Source organism: Numenius arquata, chromosome 1 (assembly GCF_964106895.1).
Source record: "Numenius arquata chromosome 1, bNumArq3.hap1.1, whole genome shotgun sequence".
In the NCBI taxonomy this organism is placed as follows: Eukaryota; Metazoa; Chordata; class Aves; order Charadriiformes; family Scolopacidae; genus Numenius; species Numenius arquata.
In genome coordinates, this window is record NC_133576.1 from 108,864,478 (window position 1) to 108,885,583 (window position 21,106).

The 21,106-nt window shown below is 39.7% G+C and overlaps 1 protein-coding gene across 1 annotated transcript in view; it reads right to left on the bottom strand.

Annotated features, from left to right (window-relative positions):
* The window catches only part of TSC22D1 (TSC22 domain family member 1), a 95,368-nt gene extending 74,945 nt beyond the window's left edge, over positions 1 to 20,423 (bottom strand). Inside the window, exon 1 of the mRNA XM_074169121.1 lies at positions 17,557 to 20,423. Coding sequence (XP_074025222.1) covers positions 17,557 to 20,423 — 2,867 coding nt within the window. The remainder of the gene's footprint in view (positions 1 to 17,556) is intronic.
* Between the last annotated feature and the right edge of the window lie 683 nt (positions 20,424 to 21,106).

A 21,106-nucleotide genomic window follows, 5' to 3' on the forward strand; every position in this document is an offset into this window, starting at 1 on the left:
TAAACACAGCGTTTTCCAATTTCACCTAGAATATAATATGATGAAAATTTCAAACACAGACTATCCAGCATAAGGAAGAAATAAATTTAATGAGCAGTAGTCAAAGTGTAAGTAGAACACTTGGCTAATCCTATTTTAGTGTTATACAGCACTTTCTACTCTCATATTCAAGATACTTCATTAAGGCAATGGAAAGATGAACTTCTTACATAAAACAGGTTATAGACAAAAAAAATGGATTAAGTATAAAAATTCATGCCAAGACACTAACACTAAGTAAAACCCCATCTGCTAACTGGTCTTATACATTAGTTATATGCCATGCAATGACTTGGGAGTGTATTACCTTGTTTTTTTGAATTTTGTATTCCAAGGCAAACACAGTAACTTCCTCCAATACTATGTGATGTTGTAGCCAACAGGGGATATTTGAGAGATTTTCTAGATGGCAGATACAAACTGTTATGGTACCTAATAGGCTTTAGTAAGTGTGATTAATTTGAAAAAAAAAAAAAAAGAAGTTTGCCAAACTTTTTGTATTTAAAACAAGATCAACAAGATTCCTGCATTTCTAAATTTATTACTCATTTGACTGCTGACTTGCAACTTAATTGCATCATTTATGTATAATCCACATCACACTCCACTTTAAAATCTAATCAAACATTCTCTCCAAACATCAAGTACAACCCCTGAAAAGTCTGCAGACTCCTCCAGCTTCTGCAGTAGGATTCCTGGGAAGGGGTGCTGTAGATCAAATACAATACTAATATTTAGCCAAAAACCACATAAGGAGAGAAACAGGCAGATACAGTACATGGGGTTTGTCTTAACCCAAGTTTTGACTTAAATCCTTCCCACAGCGGTACTGGTTTGGGGATCATACTCAGGTCTTCTCCAAGCACAAACTCATTAGGCAAAACATTAGTTTCCACAGACTGGACAAGATATACACATTCTACTCTGTGTAAGTATTCTGTCTGACTAAAACAGAAATACAACACAATTAGAAGAAAGCTATTTTCAATATATTACAAACTAGAAGTTCTAAATAAAGTCAGAAAAAAACCCCTAAGTAGATTACTTGGCTCCTTTAGGGTTTAGTGACCTGTGACGTGCTTGCTGATCTGCAGGGCATCTGATACGCCAGCAACTCTAGAAATCCGGAAGTCCTGAAAAATGTGCTCCAGAATTTATCAGTAGCCTAAAGTCAAATTCCTCCTCAATGTTACTTACTTAAAGCACTTGAAAAAGCAGCACTGTGATGAGGGAGGTGTTTTGAAAAAGTTACGCCACATCTCAAGAATCCTGGTAACACTCTTTAAAATGACTATTAATGCCCTGGTTACAAATGTGACCACACAGGCATGAATCAAGCTGAACTGTCCTGTTAAAGTTTTTATTTATTTATTTATTTTTATTGTGAAGACAGCTCAGAGCAGCTTTGGTAACAGCTTTCACCTGACAGAATGGGAAGCAGCAGTGCAGGAAGCATTTCACATCTTTTATTCTGAGTCCTTTGCAGGCAGCAGTAAAATTGAGAACCTGGTAATTTTAAATGCTTACTACTTGCCTATTTATTCATTATCAAGAGCTAATGGAGTTATCCACAGACACTCTTAGAGGGGTTATCACAACAGAAGGCCCTGAGGCAGGATGACTCAGGGAGGAGCAGGGAAGGAGGCTGCCAAAGGCCATCCCTCCTCCTGGTACCTGCAGCATCCTGCAAAAGGACAAACATACTTCAATCCCATCACATAACCCCTAAACGTATTTATGTTTATAAAGAAGAACTAGCCTAGCAAGGCCTCTAGTGTATCCTGACATACAGCCAAGCATTTGAAATATACACAAGCAGGAAAAACAGAAAAATCCGACTGCTGAAGTTTATTTTTACCTCACTAGTGCGGTTGTCACTGTGCTCTGTACAACTTCAGTAATTCTTCGCAGCTACCTACCCTACAAGCACTCCTATAATAGTTAATTATTTTGTGTTGCCAATAAGAATTGTTCCTGTTAAGCAACTCTTTACAGGATTTTAAGCTCACACTCAAATATTTTGTTAAATAAGCGTAAAATTTTAAAATTTTAGAAAATTTCAACGTCAGAAGCTGTCTTCTGAAGCTTTAACATTTAAAGCATTTTTCTTTTTTTACAGGCCTCCTGGATGTTTGCCAGCGAGGTTCTAATGCCACTGCTATAGCATCTAAAACGCTATTTTAAGCCATTGCTGTGCTGACCATTACATTTCTCAAGCACGAGAACAGCTTCCTGAGAAATAATGATTGTGAATAATTGTTTTTGTTGTTAATGAAACCATAAATATCTTGCTTCTGCTTCCATGACATCTTAATTCCTGACCTATGCTTTGGAAGAGCGTGGCAGTTGTTACACCTTTCCCTACTTTAAAGATGCAACCACCTCTAAACTTTTGCTACTCCATGAAGCCAGTAACATCACTGCATCCCAGCTAGCTCTTAGCAGCTATGGGATCAATTGCAATCATGCACATACGGCCTTCTGTACGTCTGTTTTTCCATTTTAATCTATCAGTTTCCTCTCCTGCCCTCATGCTTTTATTTTCAATAAAGTGTAAATAAAAAAATAAAAAAAAAGAAAGATTCAAGTTGTAGTTTATTTGCTGTTTGGAATAAGAAGGTATGGAGCAGTACCCCACCTTCAATAGTTGCCAGCACCATGTACTTCAGAAGTCACTGCAAAAGGTAGCTACAGCAAATCTGTCTCAAAAAGATGTACTTGCTTACCCTGAACTAGCTAGAAGTAGTCCTAGAAGCAGAAGCCAGAAGTCATTTACTTTTCCATGTACTCTTATAATTTTGTATAGTTTCCAACATAAGCATACATAATATACATGTACTCATATGTTTTTAAGTGTAGCTAACTTCTCGACCTCCACCATATTTTGTGGCAATGAGCCCCACAGACAAAACCTTTCTTGAAATTAGCCAAGGCAATTTTACCCGTGTCCTCTTGTTCCCGAATTATTTGAGGGCACGTAAGGTCCGGATCATGTTCTAAGCTAGTTCTCATTTATAATTTAAGTACAAAAAAGTGGATATGTTATCATAGCTCTAGGCTCCTTATGAGTCATTGTCTCAATCAGAAGATGTAGGTTTACCATTAGCTTTAGAGATTTGTTTCTTGGTTTAGTTATTACTCCATCATTTCATTTTGAATTCCTTCTAATCCCTGTAGATCATCTTTAGTCATTTAAAAAAATACACCACCACAATTGAATTCTGAGAAGTTTAGGACAAGCTCCAGCTACACAGCAGGCCATAACTCATTAGCTTTTTGTTTCCCAAGGCTCAAGTTAAAGTACTCACTTGATTCTACAAGATGGGACATTCTGGGCTTTGTATCTGTCCACACCAAAACCAAATGACCATTTTGGCATATTTAGCAACAGATTCAAGCCTCTTAAACATATTAATTCATCACAGTAATAGCGAGTAAGAGTAGTAAATCCTTAGGAAGGCAGAAGTGACCACATGAGACACTCCACTCTACTTGGAGAATGTATGTGTGAAGTAAGAGAAGAGGAAAGGTACTGGCCCTAACACCGGCTACACTTCCTGCTGGCACCAAAAGTTAGGAGCAAGCAAACCTGGCCGACAAGGACAAAGGCCTACCAGGACAATACAAGGGTCTTCTGGTTAAGTGACTCTCTTACTTATATGAGTAAGAGAGGAAAATAATGCAATCTTCCCACAGTCCGACAAGAAGAATTAGCAGCATGCAAACTCATCGTTTAGTTAATCACTCATACCATTCTTTTTCTTACCTTTTTTCTGCTACAAAGACTCACCAGACTGCCTCGCTTTCCTGAACCAAAGTATTTATCATTTCATCAAGAGTTCTCAAGCAAAGAACAGCAGACGCTGAACTAAACTGGACAAATGGAAAAAGCACAGGACACAGTGCTAAAGCAGAAGAATTGTAAAACACCATTCCAGGCTTAGAAACAGGATATATTAGCTCAAGCGGCATAATCTAGCTCTGCAAGTGTTGCATTTTGCCAAGGCTACCAGGAAAGGAGCAAAACAAAGTTTTGCAGCCTGTACTTAGGCATGCAAGCAGAACAACACAAACAGTTCACATCAAGAAAATAAACTAGGAAGTCTTAAAATGCAATTTGCAAGCACATAAAGAACACTAACCTGAGAAGTCTACAATTAACATCAACCAATTGCTTCTATTACTTATAATTCTGGAAGGTGCTGGCCTCGAGACTTAGGCATCAATTACAACAGTCACCTCCAAGGATACACAGCATCCCCACAACACTTGGTCATACTAGCCAGACCTTACAAAATTCACTTTAGCTGACTGAAAGCTTCTCCACTAGTCACTCCTTACTATGGCAGTGGGCCTCTGGCCATAAGCCATGAAGAAGGAGTAGAGAGAAATTCTTCCATCCCTTCCCAAGAAATTATATTGAAGGTAAGAGGCATACGTTTCTAGATACCTTTCTTGTAGAAGGCTAAAAGTTCAGAATCTCCATTGCAAACTGCTCCAAAATCCAAACCTCAATTCAGGATTTTTCAAGCTCTCTACTTCACAGGGCTCTATTCAACTTCCTTTTTCAGCAGCACTTTCTTCTACTATTATTATCAATTGCTCAATCAGATGAATTAACACAAGTATGTCCTTCAAGAAGTTCAAGCTGCCAAGCCATCAGCAGCCTTCTGGCATTTTAGGTGTTTATTGCCATGTTTCAAACACTATTATTATTTAGTTTTAGTTTTCAGAAAAGCCAGAACTGAAGAGATAGTCTTAATTTTCGTGTTTCATGTCTGTGCAATCCTAGTTCAACCCACTAACAGCAATTTACTTAGAGAGAGAAAACTGCTTACTTCACTAGAAAAAATTGCAAATCTCTGTTCAGACACTGCATTTCAAACCATTATCTTACCAGTTCGAGATTACAAACAACCTTTATTTATCACTTAAGCACAATCTTACAGAAACTGGTCACATTCACTGACAGACACTATAATTAAACAGTATTCAGACATGGCTTGATCTTCTTTCATAAAGAAAAAAAAGCATATTTTTCCCAGCAATTATGTTTGCTTGGTACATTTCTTCTGTGGTCGCTTTAGGGAGAGTAGACTACCAGTGGTAGTTACTTCTTTTAACTCTTATTTCTGAAGCAAAATGTAGATCTTTCCAGCAACTTCATGATTTCTGAAAGGGCTTTGTTTCTAAATCTTGCCTCTTCAATAGAGGCAGACAACATAAATCAGTGGCTGGCAACGTGCAACTGATGAGCAAAAATTAAAACATCTCCAGTGTTCACCCATCATGCTTGAAGTATTTTGCACAGGGACAAATAATTTTAATAACTTCATTATAAATTTATACCTAAAATAGATTATATATTTAGTATATAAAATGCTACAGAAGATAATGATTTTTCATATTATAGTTATATGTTTAAGAATGGTGCCCAAGAAAGTTGAAGTTTTCAGTAGAAAAGAAGTTCTAGCACATAATTTACAGAAGGTCTCCAAATACATATTGGAATTTACTACAGGAAACAAATTTACACAGACCTCGCAGTGCCAAGTTGCCTATGCCAAATTCTGCAAAGCTACAAGGCAATATTATTTGATGAATGCAATCTGCATGACTGTTCTAGTGACCACACTAACAAAACCATGGGAAGACCTGTCTGCATACACAAAGCCTACAGAATCCAGAAGCTATCAACTTTCCTCTTAAGACACATATGGCACATAGAGTGCCTATCATCAAGTACTTTTGTTCCAGAGTTATCTGAAAGCAACTTTGAGAAAGTAATTCTAAAGAATACCTATAAATTCACTGAATTTAGGATTTTTAAAAGTCAAAGCAGAAGAAAGGGTGGTTGAGATTTTTGGATAACTGCATGAATCTTACATTGATCTGACCTGACCTTTCATCTAATATAATACACAAACTCCATCATTTACAAAAAGGTATTCCAATGTTTTGGGGAAATTTTTGTTGTAGTTGTTGAAATATAAAAGTGAATAAAACATTTTAGATATTTATAAAACGTACATGTTCCTGAAACATTAAGAATGGTTTAGTCTATCATGTTCAGAGACTGGATAGGAAGGAACTCCTTTTAAAAATAAAACTTTTAAAAAAAGCAAGCTTCTTTAAACATCTCTCCAATTAAAAAGTATTTAAAGGGAGGGTTCCATGGCCTTCCTAAACACTTTTTAGGTCACTAAATATCAAGACAATCTTCTATTTGAAAATACTTATGAACACTTAATTTCTAATGTCCTTTACAGATTCCTTTGGAGGACTGTTTGTGATGCTTTCAGAGAGAACACTTTCATCCAATAGCTTCACAGGCACTAAAAAAAGTATGTTCTAAATATTTTAGGTATTTGGACAGTAAATATACACATTAAAGATTCCCAGAGATTGGATTGCAATGGTCAGGCAAGTACAAAAATTGAAGTTAACTACTGCTAGCCACAATTGTCTGCTATAACATGTTAATATTTATTTTGCCCCTTCCACGGAGCACAGTACTCTCTAGAAGCTGAAAATACCTTCATGCAAACCATCATGTACCATTTACACGTTAAATGCCAGCAAAATAAAAAGGCTGCTCAATTACTTCACTATGCTCCAGCATATGCAAGCAGCACCAAGAACACATCTGAAGAGCAGTCAGTGAAACTTTACAGGAGGTGCTACCCTACGCTTTCATGACAAAAGGGTGACTCAACTATTTCAACCCAGTCGTATTCCAGAGATTGTGTACTTCATTATTAACAGGATACCTCATTCTCTGCAGGAATATACAGATTACTATCCTGCTTTGCTGCTCTGCTTTTTCATAAAGCACTACAAACGTTTGAGATTTTGCCTGCTTTAAAGGATGACTACCTTAAAAATCAATTCAGAAATAATATCGACATCAGACAGCAAGTCCTATAGGATCACCTTTTCTGCTTTTTGTTATAAAGCAGCCAGAAAATTGGAGCCCCAATTCACAACTAGGCCTTTTAGCTACTATCCCATAAATAAGAAGAGGCTGTATTGCCAACAACTGCATATACTTGGCTCTAACACACACATGCCTGATACTATTTCAAAAATTAAAATCCCTTTTCCTACCAGAAAAAGAAAGAAGAAAATCAAAACCACCATCATAGACATTTCACACCTTCTTTCCTCCCTCCTCTCTCTCCAATCAAATACGTGCTGGAGAACTCCTCTCTTTCACAAGCAATTACAGAATTGGAAAAAGTCTCACAAACTTGGAAAGAAAGAAGAGAACATGGAGGCACATGCACATCCCGCCCCGTTCCCTGAACATTTATGAGTAACTTGCCATTTCACCTAATTTAGGATATTAGGCCTACTAAAGAAACACTTGGCAGTGCAATATGCTGATCCATTCTTAACATAATAACCTCATTCAATAGATTAAAGAGGGGCATTTATACCTTGAATTCATTTGAGTGCTACAGTAAATTATTTAACAAGTACTTAAAATATGTAGTCATTAACTCATGGTTCCTTTTATTTTATTTTCACTTGGTCTTATTCTGTAAGAACGCAAGAAATGAAACCGTAAGAGCAGCAATTGCTCCTTCTCTCACCAGCAGGTTTGTTTAGTTTTTTTTTTTTTAAGAAGAAAAGGAATTAAGGTTTATATGTTCTCACATACATGTATACAGATATACAGCATTCAGAATTTTAGACCAAAGAATTAAAAAAAAAAAAAGAATTAAGATGTTTAGTAGACATCTCAAGTTAAGGCCAGGTCAAGATTTTCACTGAACAGCTGGTAACAAACAAACCATAACACTGAATACAAACTAATTATTACTACAAAATTCTTCCTTGCCAGTTGTCAGAGATGCTGAGAGTTTGAGTATCCTGTACTGCAAGTGACATCAAGGGACAACAACAATTAGTACTACACACAACTTTACACACACACCCCACACACACCCCCCACCACCAATCATGAAACACCCTGAGTTGTTCTGCTTCCCCTTACATGCCTTTCTATAGGGCAGACACTGCTGCATGAACCCTCAAAAATCCTAGAGGAAACGAAAGCCTTCCACTTCTGTCAAACACAACCTGGAAGTAAGAATTAAAATGCTCTTTATAGCCCACAGACAGACTTCCTCAAAGAAATACGGAATCTTTTCAGATGGTAGAAAAACACATTATGATACTTTGACAAACATACATACATACATCCAGTAAAATTACCAAGCTGAAAAATAATCTTCCAGGAAATCTATAGAAGCCGGGTTGTTTTTTTTCTATACTTATCCCAACTCAGAGGCAATATATGCCAAACAAGTCACTTATAATTCAGATCCTGCCTGAGAAGTTTTCGCTTGCTCTTCTTTAAAAAGAGAAATATTTCAAAATTGCAGTCACAACATAAGTCAAAGTAATCATACCCAAGTTATTGGGGTCTATTTGTAATCACAGTCTTCATTACCGACTATAACAGTACTAAATATTTAGAAACACAAATTTAGCATGGTTACACTTTGAATTCTTTGATTTCTACAGTTTCTTTTATGTAAGTTATGACCGCCAGTCATCATCTCCCTCCCATCTATACACAACCGTGACAGAGTTGGGTGAAGTGAAGGTCAGAGGAAGCTTAAAAGGCATTTGAGTTTTCTCTCATCTTGACAGGGATTTCATCCCTCTACATTGCACAGGGAGTTCAAAGTTACTGGGAAAAACATTAAAGGGTATTTCTATACCACACATTTGTTTACAATGATTCAAAGGAAAATACCATTTCTAAACCAAGCAGGAGCAATCCACAACAGATACTAAGTTCAGAAGCATAACACTTTATGCAATTAAAAGGACTGTTGACTGGCTATGTAAGCACCAAAGATGAACACTCATTTACCAATAACTAGGACTGTTACTGACCCATGAGAACATTAATTACAAATAAAAGATCAGCAATATCTGCAAAAAAAGGTGTAATTTACATTTGACTTGCACCTTCCGATCTTACAGGAATAAACCAAGTTTAACACTGAGGATACAGAAATAAGCACATATTAATAGCACTGTGTGCTGAAATCACCTGATCTGCATAACTCATCTGCTACATTTTACTACTACAGTACAGTAGTAAAAAAAAAACCATTACTAAATGCAGTAAGACACTGACTATTGTTGAACGTGTATCCACATTTTCAGCAGCTTTCAGTACTGTCCCTAATACTTTGATACCGTCACTTAAGCAACTGCTGGAGAAGTTCAAATCTTCATACATATGAAGAAAGCAGAGCCCTGAAAAATTCCTGCTGGATATCTATGCTAATTAAAAGAACCAAAAAACCCAAAAGACACACAAACAGAAGGTTGGACAAGTACTTAAGTCACACACAAGTTTAAACAATTTGCCTGGCCAAGTGGTTTAGCACACATAAGCAGCAGGTTAGAAAACACTCTACAAACAACTTCCAGTTGCTATCAAATCTATACCTTATGAGAAATTCTGTCTACATTTTTTAACAGACTGTGGGCCCATCTGTATCTTTCTGTTCGGCTTAAATTTACGGAAGATGTTCTGCTGCCTGTTAAAGCAATTTATAAAACCGCACTCCTCCACTATACTCAAAAGAATGGGTTATTCAAAAGTATATAAACAGATGATCAAGATACTTCTCAAGTTTTATTAAAATAAACACAAAGCACAGATTTCTGAAAGTTTCCTTGAGAAAAAACAAATGTCAGTGGTACCTGCATTTGTCCCTCTACAAGGATTAGTCAGCTTCAAAAAATCTTAAACTTCTAATTCCTGAATGATAAAAAACCCTCAAATTGCTTTCCTTCCTACTCTATTATTTTAAGGTACTTTCAAAATTCTGCACTCATTTCGGCTTGTACGCTACCTACAATCTCCAGCGAGAAAGGCTAATTATAAAGGGTAGTTTGTTTAGGTAGCAGTTCTCTGCTGAATGAAGGAAAAGCTACACTGGCTCTCCCGGACCATCACTAGCCCTGTAGTGCAAGGAGAAATATGAACTGAGACAAGAGCTTCAAGCTTAAATGCCTACAGTACTTAAATATATGTCTTGATTGTCAAAGGTACTCAATATATGAAACTTCACCACTACATACTTCATGAAAGCAGTATAATATAAACACTTAAAGAAAAAACCACACATGTCCCTGCTCATTGCAGGGGGGTTGGACTAGATGACCTTTAAAGGTCCCTTCCACCCCAAATTATTCTATGATTCTATGATTTAAAAAACACATGACAACACACATTGGCCTAAGTGTCCATACTGACATGTGAATTTTTCATGCTTGGCATGGTAGTGAAAGCTTGACTTTATATACATATAGAGAAACACTTAAGACTCAAACATATTCCTATGTTTATACAGCCCAGTTTAAATGTTTGGGTATTTTTTAACAATCCATATAGCATTGTTTTAAACTTACTGTAGTTATATTTAGGCTCAATATACGCTTCCTCTAATTTTAAATATTGTGATAAAAGACTAGTCAAATTCTGGAAAATTACTAACCGAATTTTAAAAAAAAAAAAGGTTAAATTACCAACAGCATTAAAATAACTTAGATGAAGTCAAGATCTATGTTAAGACTATGGAGCAGAAAAAAATAAATTCAGGAGACATTTCAGAAGCATAAAAAATAATGCCAAAATAATTTAAAGAAAGTGTAATAACAAATGAACTGCTAAAAAAAAAAGTGAATGAGGCTACTGTGACTTTACTACTCTATCAAAACAAATGTTCAAGATTCTACTTTGCAAGTGTAAGAAATGTCATAGAATTGAACAAGTTCAGTTATTAAAGCATAATGTTGTATCTAAACTGTGAGTGTTATTCTTAATTTCTGCACAGCACCAAAGTCAGTCGTCTTAATTTACTAGGTACTAGCAAATCATTTAGTCCGTAAGGTAACCAACAATGATAAAATACCCGACCTATCACAGGTAATACTCTCTAGCATTTGCATGTATGGGATCATTACAATCCCTGCCTGCCAAACATTTATATCCTCGAAATCTCTCTCTCAGGAAAGTCTATCCAGCTTCAGTGGAAGATGAAGACTTTCTGCGTATAACTGCAACCACAAACTCCTGCTTCAAACACTGATAATGCGTAATAGGTGTTTGGAGGCTTGCACAAAATGAGCCGATAAGGTTTTCTACACCACAACTGACTGTATCACAATTACTGGCTTTGTTAGCAAATTCCAAAGACAGACCAAGAGTTAAAGTGTTGCAAGACATTAAGCCAGAAGGATGATTAGGTGCTCCAATTTGGTACCATAATTATGCTGCGCTTCCACCATGCAGTTTGTAACTCCATGAATGCTTTAGAACAGGCTAAAATAAATAAAGTGGTATCTCCAGTCACTCAAAAGCTCTTTCCATCTTAGCTCTAGGCTATGGTTTCTTGTACGATCACACTGAGAATAAACTAGTTCCTTATTTATGGTGATCATTACCATGAAATAATTTACTGAATAATCTTATCCTTAGTCCCTGCTTAGTATGCTAGTAAAGCATGCTTTTGCTTAATAGCATTGCCTTTGGTGGCCTAAGTGCAGTAAATGAAAGGCATAGACCCACTTTTAAAAAAAGTTTTCAATCATTTCTTGAAGTATAATACGTATTACACACAGCACATTTTAGTCTCATAAATTAATCAAGAACAGAAAAAGAACCAGTGCATTAAATCAATGAGAACAAAGACACACTATTCTTTTCTATTCTTGGTTATGTTTCACCTACATCAAAATGCAAACCCAGATCACACATTATTCCCAAAAAGGTCATACCAAGAATACACTTGCTTTTATTATACTGATATTCAGGTGTGCATAGTTTCTTCTTCTAAAAGAGTATACTAACACCACCGTTTACAACTTGATCTACTTCCTAAGCTGTTAGGTCTGAAAAGGCTTATTTACTTTATTATCCTCTTAGAGTGGACAGCATTATTAAAGGGGTTCTTTTTTGTAGCATAGGTGTGCTATCCATACGTCTTTTTACCTATGCTAAACCAAGGCACATTAACATTTTGGGGGGTTAATTTTTTTTGGTACTATTACTACTGTTATTATTTTCCCCTTCCATCCTCATAACTTTGCTAGCCTACCACTGACCATTACAGTCATTACTCTGTTGTGGCATTACCTAGATCACAGTAACTTGTAAAGGCTGAAACACTTCACCACCAATACACAGACTGACAAATGGGTAATTGATTAGCCTTAACATAAAGAATGCAACTCCTGAAACAGAAACAAAGATTGCTTTTCAACACAAAATACCGTTAAAACCTTTGTTTGGTTGTTTTTACATACACAGATGATTTCTATACACTGACAATTTCCAAAGAGCAGACAAAAGTGTAGTGCTAAGGACCATTTCCTGGAAATCAAGTTATCAGTTGGAAAGGTACATTTCTCAGCATCTCCAACAACCTGCCTTATCTTAAGTGCTAAATTACTGCTTTTACAACCCCCAGAAATCTGTTGGTTCTTCCTGTCTTTAAAGACAATGCAATACCAAGCACTGTAGCAATCCTTAGTTCAAAGCGTATCATGGCATTCAGCAAATGCATCTATAAAAGACACCAGGAAAAAAAGGTCCATCCACACAGGTATTGCCACCTACAGCCAGCCAGCAGACATACAAAGTGCAGACCCTGAATTCCTCATCGTTCTTTACTTAGAGCAGAGAGCTAACAAAGTCAGTTCTGCCAACAATAGGTATTTTATTTCATCAGATGAAGTGAGAAGCTGGACTTGTCAGCATGACACAAGAGCAACCACATTTTCTTTGCCAGTGCTCTCTTTTTACTCATGTGATTTGCCATTACCAAGGGCAACTGTTTTTTCAAGTTCCATAAATAGCCAAATTGAAGATATGAAGAGACTTTATTAACAGTCAATCTCCTAGAACTGAAGTTATGCAATTTTCATATTGGTGGCAAGACTGAAGCAAGTTTAAAGTCTGGAAAATGGAAAATAACAACACAGTCGCTAGGATGCAACTAAAACAAAATACCACCATATATCTATGCTAAGCCACCATAAATCCTTTGTTGTACAGTATCTTCTAAAAGTGTCTTCTCCCTTTTTCATCAAATACACAGAAGCAAAACTTACAGCAAATAAAAAAGCCCATATAAACTCTAAATCAGCTTATAAAATAAAAATAAGTATGCAAAATAATTACCGCATCAAAAATAATGTTTAACTGAAACTTCCAGTTCTACTTTAATACATTCATTCACTACTGGTTACTAACATCTTCAACAAGTATTCCATTACATCTGTAAAAATCTTATTTGTACTTGATCAGCCTTCCTATTCCATACTTGCAGACATGAAGAAAATTCATCCAATTTTCTGACTGTACCCTTGCTTTACAAGCTAGTACTAGTTGCTACTACCAGAGATTCTCAAAGGCTGTTCACAAGCCTTTCACTTCTCACATTCAGTTTTAATCTTCCAACCTCTCCACAGAATAAGAAACCAAAACATACATGGCTATATGGAAAACATTTCCTCCACTTTTTTTTCCCCCCCTCTGTCCAGCTGAAAAGGTATCTTTTAATAAAAATTTCTCTTCAAGAAGAAAGTTATGAGAGATAGATAATAAAGAATACTTCAAATCTCCATGTCAGTGTTATGTGTTTATCACCACCTTTTCCTCCTTTCTCTTTTGTTTCACTGTTGGATGAAATGCATAAACAGGTGAAAACAACTTGGATCAGACTAAAGAATGCAAGCATCTCTACAGGAAACATTGTCAAGGACAGGGAGACAGTTATTAGCTCTCTTATCCTTCATTCACAAAATCTGCTTTTGAGTAATGGTAAACAACGTCTCAGATTAAGCTATTTTTAAATTCACTTACAGCAGCCCTTATAAATACTGTAAAATATGTTGATTTTTTAAGTTTTCACTTTACAAGTAATATAAGATGTATACAAGTCTGTACAAAATTTTATTGCAAGCATCTATAGCATAATAAAGCATTGTCTACAAAGATATAAAACTGATTTTGCAACACTAAATATTCATATACAAAAGAATTCACTGCCATGTACATATGTGGTTTTCCATACTTAAGTTTCAAAAGCATAAAAATAAAAGAAATTCTCTTCTACAGTTCTAGAGATGAAATACTAAGCTTAAAAGACCACCTCTAAAATTGACAGGGTTTAATAACTGAGCTGAATAAATTGAGGTAACTGCTGCAAATCCAAGAATCTAAATTAGAATCATGCACTAAAATGAATCCATACCATAATTCAAGCTAAGAAAAAAAAATACTTAACACCCAAAAAACTGGCCTGCATTTTTGCAGATTGAAATATTAGAAGAGATGATGAACCTAGCAACATAAACACATCTATGGCATGCTCAACAGGCTGAAGAAAGACTAGTCAGAAGAACTAGGGTTGGGGTGGTTGGGTTTGTTTTCTTTTTGTTTTTAATGGAGAAACTATAGTGGTATTACTTGTATCCTCTCTTTAATAAATAAAGTCTGCAAAATAATTTTACATACAGCATTCTGCCAAGCAGTTAATTTCTAATATCTCTTGTTTCAAGTCCCAGTGATGATTAAAAAAAAAGAAAAAATAAATCGTTCATACTAGGGAAATAAAGGTTACAGTTTTCAAAGCACATACACTCCACACTGTATATATATAAAGGGCCATGCCCTGATAACAGGCATAGAACGAGCTGCAAAAGTTGTTCTAAAAACTGAGCAGGGCTAAAGACTTAAAGATACTGGCGCATCTTTAAATGCAATTATATACAGGTTTAACGAAAGCTGGGAGTTAATCTAAACAAGGTATTACGTGGGTCAGATGTTTTTTCAAAGGCACACTAAGTGGAATTTTACAGCTTCTTCACTGGCCCAATTATGTCATCACTTACTTCTTTCTCCTACCTTTTCTCTTGTCAGGTTTAGAATCACTTGGGATGTATCAATATAAATCATCAGTGATATATACATGCATGTGCATATGCAAGACAGAAATGGGGATTTTATACACATACATTTACAGTGTATCTGCTTCTTAAATGTTTATGTACTTATACAATACGGTACCCTTTGCCTCCTGTAAAAGGGGGAATGATCTAACAAACAGGCAAAAAACTCCCAAGAGAACTCTAGTCAGAGACATCTGATGGCCAGAGAAGTGAGGAGCCAAGCACAGTAACAGCGTATCTCACGCTACCCTTAGTAAGTGATGAGGTCTAAGCTCCATACCAAAAGAAATTCCAGCCAAGATGACAATACAAATAACACCTTGCCCTGAGATCCCCTGGAAGCGGAAACAGAAGCAATTTCACTAAGTTTTTAAATGTTACAGGCAGATATACAAGGAGAAGTCCTGCTGTAAATTATCTAATTGTACACAAAAGTGACCTAACCATGCAAAAAAACACAATTATTTTTGGTCTCCATTTAATAGAGTCATATCCTGCTCTGTAAAGAATCTAAATGATTTTCCAACTGCAGCTAAACAAAAGTGTAGTCTACCTGGAGATGAGAGATTGAACAAAGACGCAACATGCATGAGAGAAGAAAGGATATGATCTTTGGCTAGCCAAATAACAGAGGAAGAAGGTATTTCTGGCTATTGTTACCCTGAGGGATTTAAACATTCTGGAAAAACTACCAATCGTGACAAACAGCTAACATATGCTCTTAAAATCAGGGTGCAGTCACATGCTAGATGTCATTTTCCAAAACACTGAGTATCAATGAATTTATGATTCTCTTACTCAGATGGGATCCCCCTGAAAGCTCAGGGGGCTTTTTCAGTTGGTTAAAAAAGCAAAAAGCAAACAACAGAAAAAATCCACCAACAACCCACACCACAGAACACAATGAGACCCATGAAGAGAAAGATTAGCATTCTGGTTTAGAAAGACTGAAGGTAGGAAAACCAAAACACCTTTTTGAGAAAAGTGGCTGCTAGTAGCATAATGGTGACACTGTGGGCTTTAACACCTCAGTAAGTCTTCTACCACCTTCCTGTATTTATTGACTAAAAAACATAATCAGAATGAAACAGTGTTGGAACTTGTCTTCTAGCACTCCTGGAAGACAAGCTGCTACTCATTATAGCTCTCTGGCATCTTAGAAAGACATGATGAAAGCCACTAAGACAGTCAACACCTCATGATCAACATAATCAGAGACTGCTGATAGAGTTAGTATTTTCAATATTAATAAAAGAATCCAGCCTCTCCCAGCAACCTGGATTTTTATTTTTTTTTAAATAAAGTTTGGCCACTGATATTACTCCTGATTTAAGTCATGGCATCAAGAAGATATTTAAGAAGTATTTCACCTCCCATTGCTACAGTATTTTTTCCCCACATTGTGTTTAGTGCTTTGTCTCCTTACTTGAGTCTCAGTTTTTCTTTTCTAGTGTTCTTTTCTGTCATCTCCCACATTCTGAAGGCAGGCTATTTATCTTAAAGTTACTTCTCCCGTTAACATAGCTTATCCTTAGACAAGAAGTTCTTTGGGAGAACCACCACAGTCTTCCTGTCCATTTGTAAACATGTATCATAAGAGGCCCTCAACACAGTGAGGGATTTCCACGCATAATTAATATCAAACAACTGCACTTTAAAACTGCTGTTCGGATCGCTTCAGCCTGCACATGCAAAGGCCTTTCACAACCGACACAGCTTCTCTGCACACACTGTCAAAGAAATGAGAATATTCACATGCACATACTATTATAAGACCAGCCAGTGGTCATTTATTTGAAAAGGTGAAGGTGGGAGAACATGTGCAGTTTCTTACTTTGACTGCATAGAATTGGTGCACCAGACTCAAAAGGCTCACCATCCCTCCGCAGGCCTGAGCAGCTCTCACAATGGATTCATGCTTTGAAGCAAAACCACCAAGACCAAAAGTGCCCCAAGTTCAATTTGAAGAGCCACAACGGTGTTACTGAACCTCCCTTTTCCCACCAAACTCATTTGCCTAAAGCATCTCTTGGCTGTCAAAGAGAAGGCTTCTACATACACCACAGACTTGCAACTGGTTCAACCTGAGTAAAGTCAGTACTTGAAAAAGAGAAGCTGAGGCAGGATGAAGTCTAGGCTTGTGAAAAGAAGAATCTACCTAAGAATAAATATTAATTATTTCGGTGTAATAAATAATCTAAACTACAATCACCACTAGCGTACCCACATTCCACAGTATTCTTTTGTCTTCTTCTATACAATGGGAATACACACACTGTCACAGATTGTTAAAACACAATTTACCCACGCAGTAGTTTCAGAGCATAATCAATACAACCCACCCCCTCAAGAGAAAAACAAGTATTTCAACATAATACCTACATGCCTTGGGACCTGAGAAAACAGTATTTCTAATTAAGACAAAAGCATCGCACTGCTTCTTTTCACAGAACGGCTGTAACGAGACCTCCAAGTTAGTGCAAATCAAACTATCAGTCTATCTTTCAATAAAGTTACAGGCCATCTTACCTCTCATCCTCACCATCCATGAGAGGCGTCGTCAATGGCAGCACCTTCAGCGGAAAGAGGGACGCAGAGGATGGCATGTTGCTGCTACCACCATCTGAAACGGCCGATGCTCCAACACCACTATCGCCACCGGCAGCTTGAGGTAAACCCACCAAGGAAGGTTCTGTAGGGCGCCTGCCATCTTCGATTTGGCTTACAATTGACTGAGCTAGTGATTGTGCAGGGAACTGGGTAGAGCTGAGAGGCATCTGCTGTGGCACACTCTGTGCCACCGGCATACCTATACTTGTTGATATCAAGGGAGGTTGACTAACGCTTTGAGCCAGATTCCCATTCTGCACAGCCGAAGCTTGTGCTACATTCTGCGGCTGTCCCAAACCTATAGAAGCAGAAGGTATGCCAGGAGGCACAGCTGAACCAGCTTGACTTGGTGCAGGAACAGTACTAGCAGAAGGTATAGGGCTAACCGCAGGCATCTGCTGGCCGGTCATCCCTTGGACTACAGATTCCACTCCTTGTGCCTGCGGCTGTACAGCTAACAAGGTGTTCTGCTGAGCAATGGCCATTTGCTGAGGAAGGCCTGAAGCGCCAGCCTGTAATCCCTGCTGCATTATTCCTGTCTGCACAGGCTGCACAACTTGTGAAGATGGAGGAGCAGCCGTTGACGGCATGACTGGAGGTGGAATTTGGTTTGCAGCAGACGGTGGTTGCACCACAGCGGCTACGCTTCCTTGCTGCCCAACGTTCAGCATTTGACCACCGGTGGCTACACCTGGTATGGCTGCTGGGGCATGGGCAACAGGCTGAGCTGGGGCAGCAGCTGGATGTGCTTGCACTGAAGGCTGCATGCTCTGCGCCTGGGCAACAGGAACCAGCTGCCCAGCTCCTACTCCTGTAGAGCTGGGCTGCATGGCAGGGGCTGGAGTCTGGAGGATCTGCTGATGTTGAATGTAGTCTGGCATAGTCCCCGTAACAGAGCTTTGGTTCACCGGCTTAACGTGACCCGCGGCCATCTGCGTAGGAACTGGCTGTTGCTGCGGTTGTTGCTGTTGTCCATACTGCAACTGCGGCTGCTGTACCACTGGCAAAGTCTGCACCGGCTGAGAGTACGGGAGCTGCTGTTGAGCCATACTTTGAATGGCAGGTTGCTGGTGGCCCAGAGATGGGGATACACCTAGTATATTAACTGGGGCTGGCTGAACCCCAGTAACAGTGGTTAGACTGGCCTGTGCAGGAGGTTGGACCCCTGGCTTCTGCTGCGGATAGTTTATGTCTTGAGAATGCAGCTGGACTTGTGCAAGCTGTGATTGAGAAACACTCTGTGGTATACTAGATGCTGGAATTGCCGGAGGAGCAGCGCTGCTAAAATCCATCTGCTGCGGACCCACACCTTGAAATGCTTGCTGCTGTACCACAGTAGGTGCTCCCATTTCTCCGCTTCCCACACTTTCTGTATAGTGACTCAGTGTGCTTACATTGCTGCTAACAGAACTCCCACTGGTGCTCTCCCTTTCAGAAGTCACTTCAAGCGGGTTTTGTTTTATCGTCTCTACTGCTTTGTTTACTGCTACTCCTTCTGAAACAGCAACAGTGTTTTCTTTATCATAGAATTCAGTGCATGTCCATCTACCTTTTTTGAAAGGTTCAGAACTAGAATCTAATTTTACAACCCTAAACCTTGATGTGCCAGATGCAGGCTGCTGCTGGCTTGATCCCACTGCCATTCCTGCAGTTGGATTAGTAACATTGTTAATGACACTAGAGGAAGCACTCGTACCATTGCCAACACCACTCAAGATATTCACATTAACATTGCCGCTAGTTCCAGACAAAGCATTTACATTACCAGTACTCGTGATGTTGCTTAAATTTATAGTACCAAGCACGCTGCTTGCCACACTAGAACTACCACCACCCATATTATTTAAGGTACTAGTTCCAGTAGCAGGACTTACACCTAAATTGCCAGGAGTACTTGTAGTGCGGATATTAGACACGACAGATGCCGGGGAACCAGTGGATGATGCAGCAGAAACTGGTGCAGTTGATATAACATTGTCAGAGCTTCCAGTTGTTGATAGTTTTCTAAATGAGGGACTGGGTGGTGGTCCTCCAGAAATTGGGGCACTGCCCACCCCAGGATGCGATGGATGATGGTGTCCATGATGGTGGTGGTGAAGATGGTGGTGGTGATGAACATGATGGGGATGAACACTTCCATTGATCACAACACTCTGCTGTGGGTGATGAGGCAGAGGAGCATGCTGCTGAGGAAGATGAGGCTGGTTTGGAGAAACAGCCCCAGGAGTCTCTGCCTCTTGGAAGTTATTTAAAGTCTCTTCAGAGGAGCTCCTCTCAGGTTCTCCCAAGTCAGTGGCCCTGGATAAAGAAACATCCAAGATTTCTGAAGACGACAGGTCTTCAGTGTGGGACTCATCCAGGTCATCGTAGCTTTCTGTATCCTCAGCTATGCTGTTATTAGAGCTCATACTAGCTGATATCTGAGCAGGGGTCACACTCGTAATTTGGAAGCCACTTTTCTTTTTCATTTGAGCTCCAGTCTGTGCTAGAGGCTGTGGCTGGAGCTGAGACTGCGAGAGGAGGTTCAGGCTTTGTGGAGGAGGGGGTGTCGGCTGTGGACCCGCCGATGAAGATGCTGCAGGAGACGGAGGCGGCGGAGGCTGGACCAGCAAAGGCGGCTGATAATCCTCGGCGGAGAGGGCAGCGCTCCCAACGCCGGTACCTGGTGCAGTGGGAGCAGTAACGCAGCTGCTGCCGCTGCTACTGCTGCTGCCCCTTCTAGGAAACATTGCCGGGTGCGCCATCTTCCTAGCACTAATGTCTGCGGCTGAGTCAGGCTGGTGCATTGTATCGGGTGTATTTTAAGAGTGCAATTCCCCCGGTATGGAGAGAGACAGACACACACACGCACAGTTAGCTTCGCGCTCACGGCAGGGCAGAGAGACACCGCGCACAAACCGCCCCCCCCCCCCCTTACCGACCACCCCCCACCTCCCCCCCCCCCCCCCAACTCCCGCCCGCCGGCTCCCGCAGAGCACGGGGCTGAGGCGCCTCGGCACCGCCGCTAACCACCACCCCCTTCCCCTCCCCTCCTCCTCCCCTCCGAGACAGGGAGGGGGCGAGCACCGGTCCTCCGCCGCCTCTGAATGTGACACTTTCAATCCTCCGCCATTCACTTTCTTCCTCTCTTTCCCTCCCCCACACCCCCTATGGATTCCCACCACCACCACCCTCCTTCTCGGCCGCCACCCCCCACCCCCAGCCGGCTGCGCCGCTCCCCGGAGGAAATGCCCGCGGTAGCCGGCCGGCCCCGGGGGCGAGCCCCTTCCTCCCCGCGGCTCGCCGGTAAGAGCCGCCCTCCCCGCGGCGGCCGCCGACACCGCCGCCGGGCCGCCGCCTCCTCGACGGGGCAAGGGCAGCTCGGCAGGGCCCTCAGGGCAGCCCGGCCGGGCGGCCGGCGCCCCTCGCCATCGCCGCTGTAGTAGTAGTAGTAGGAGAGCGCAGATACGTACAGGACTGGCGCACAGCA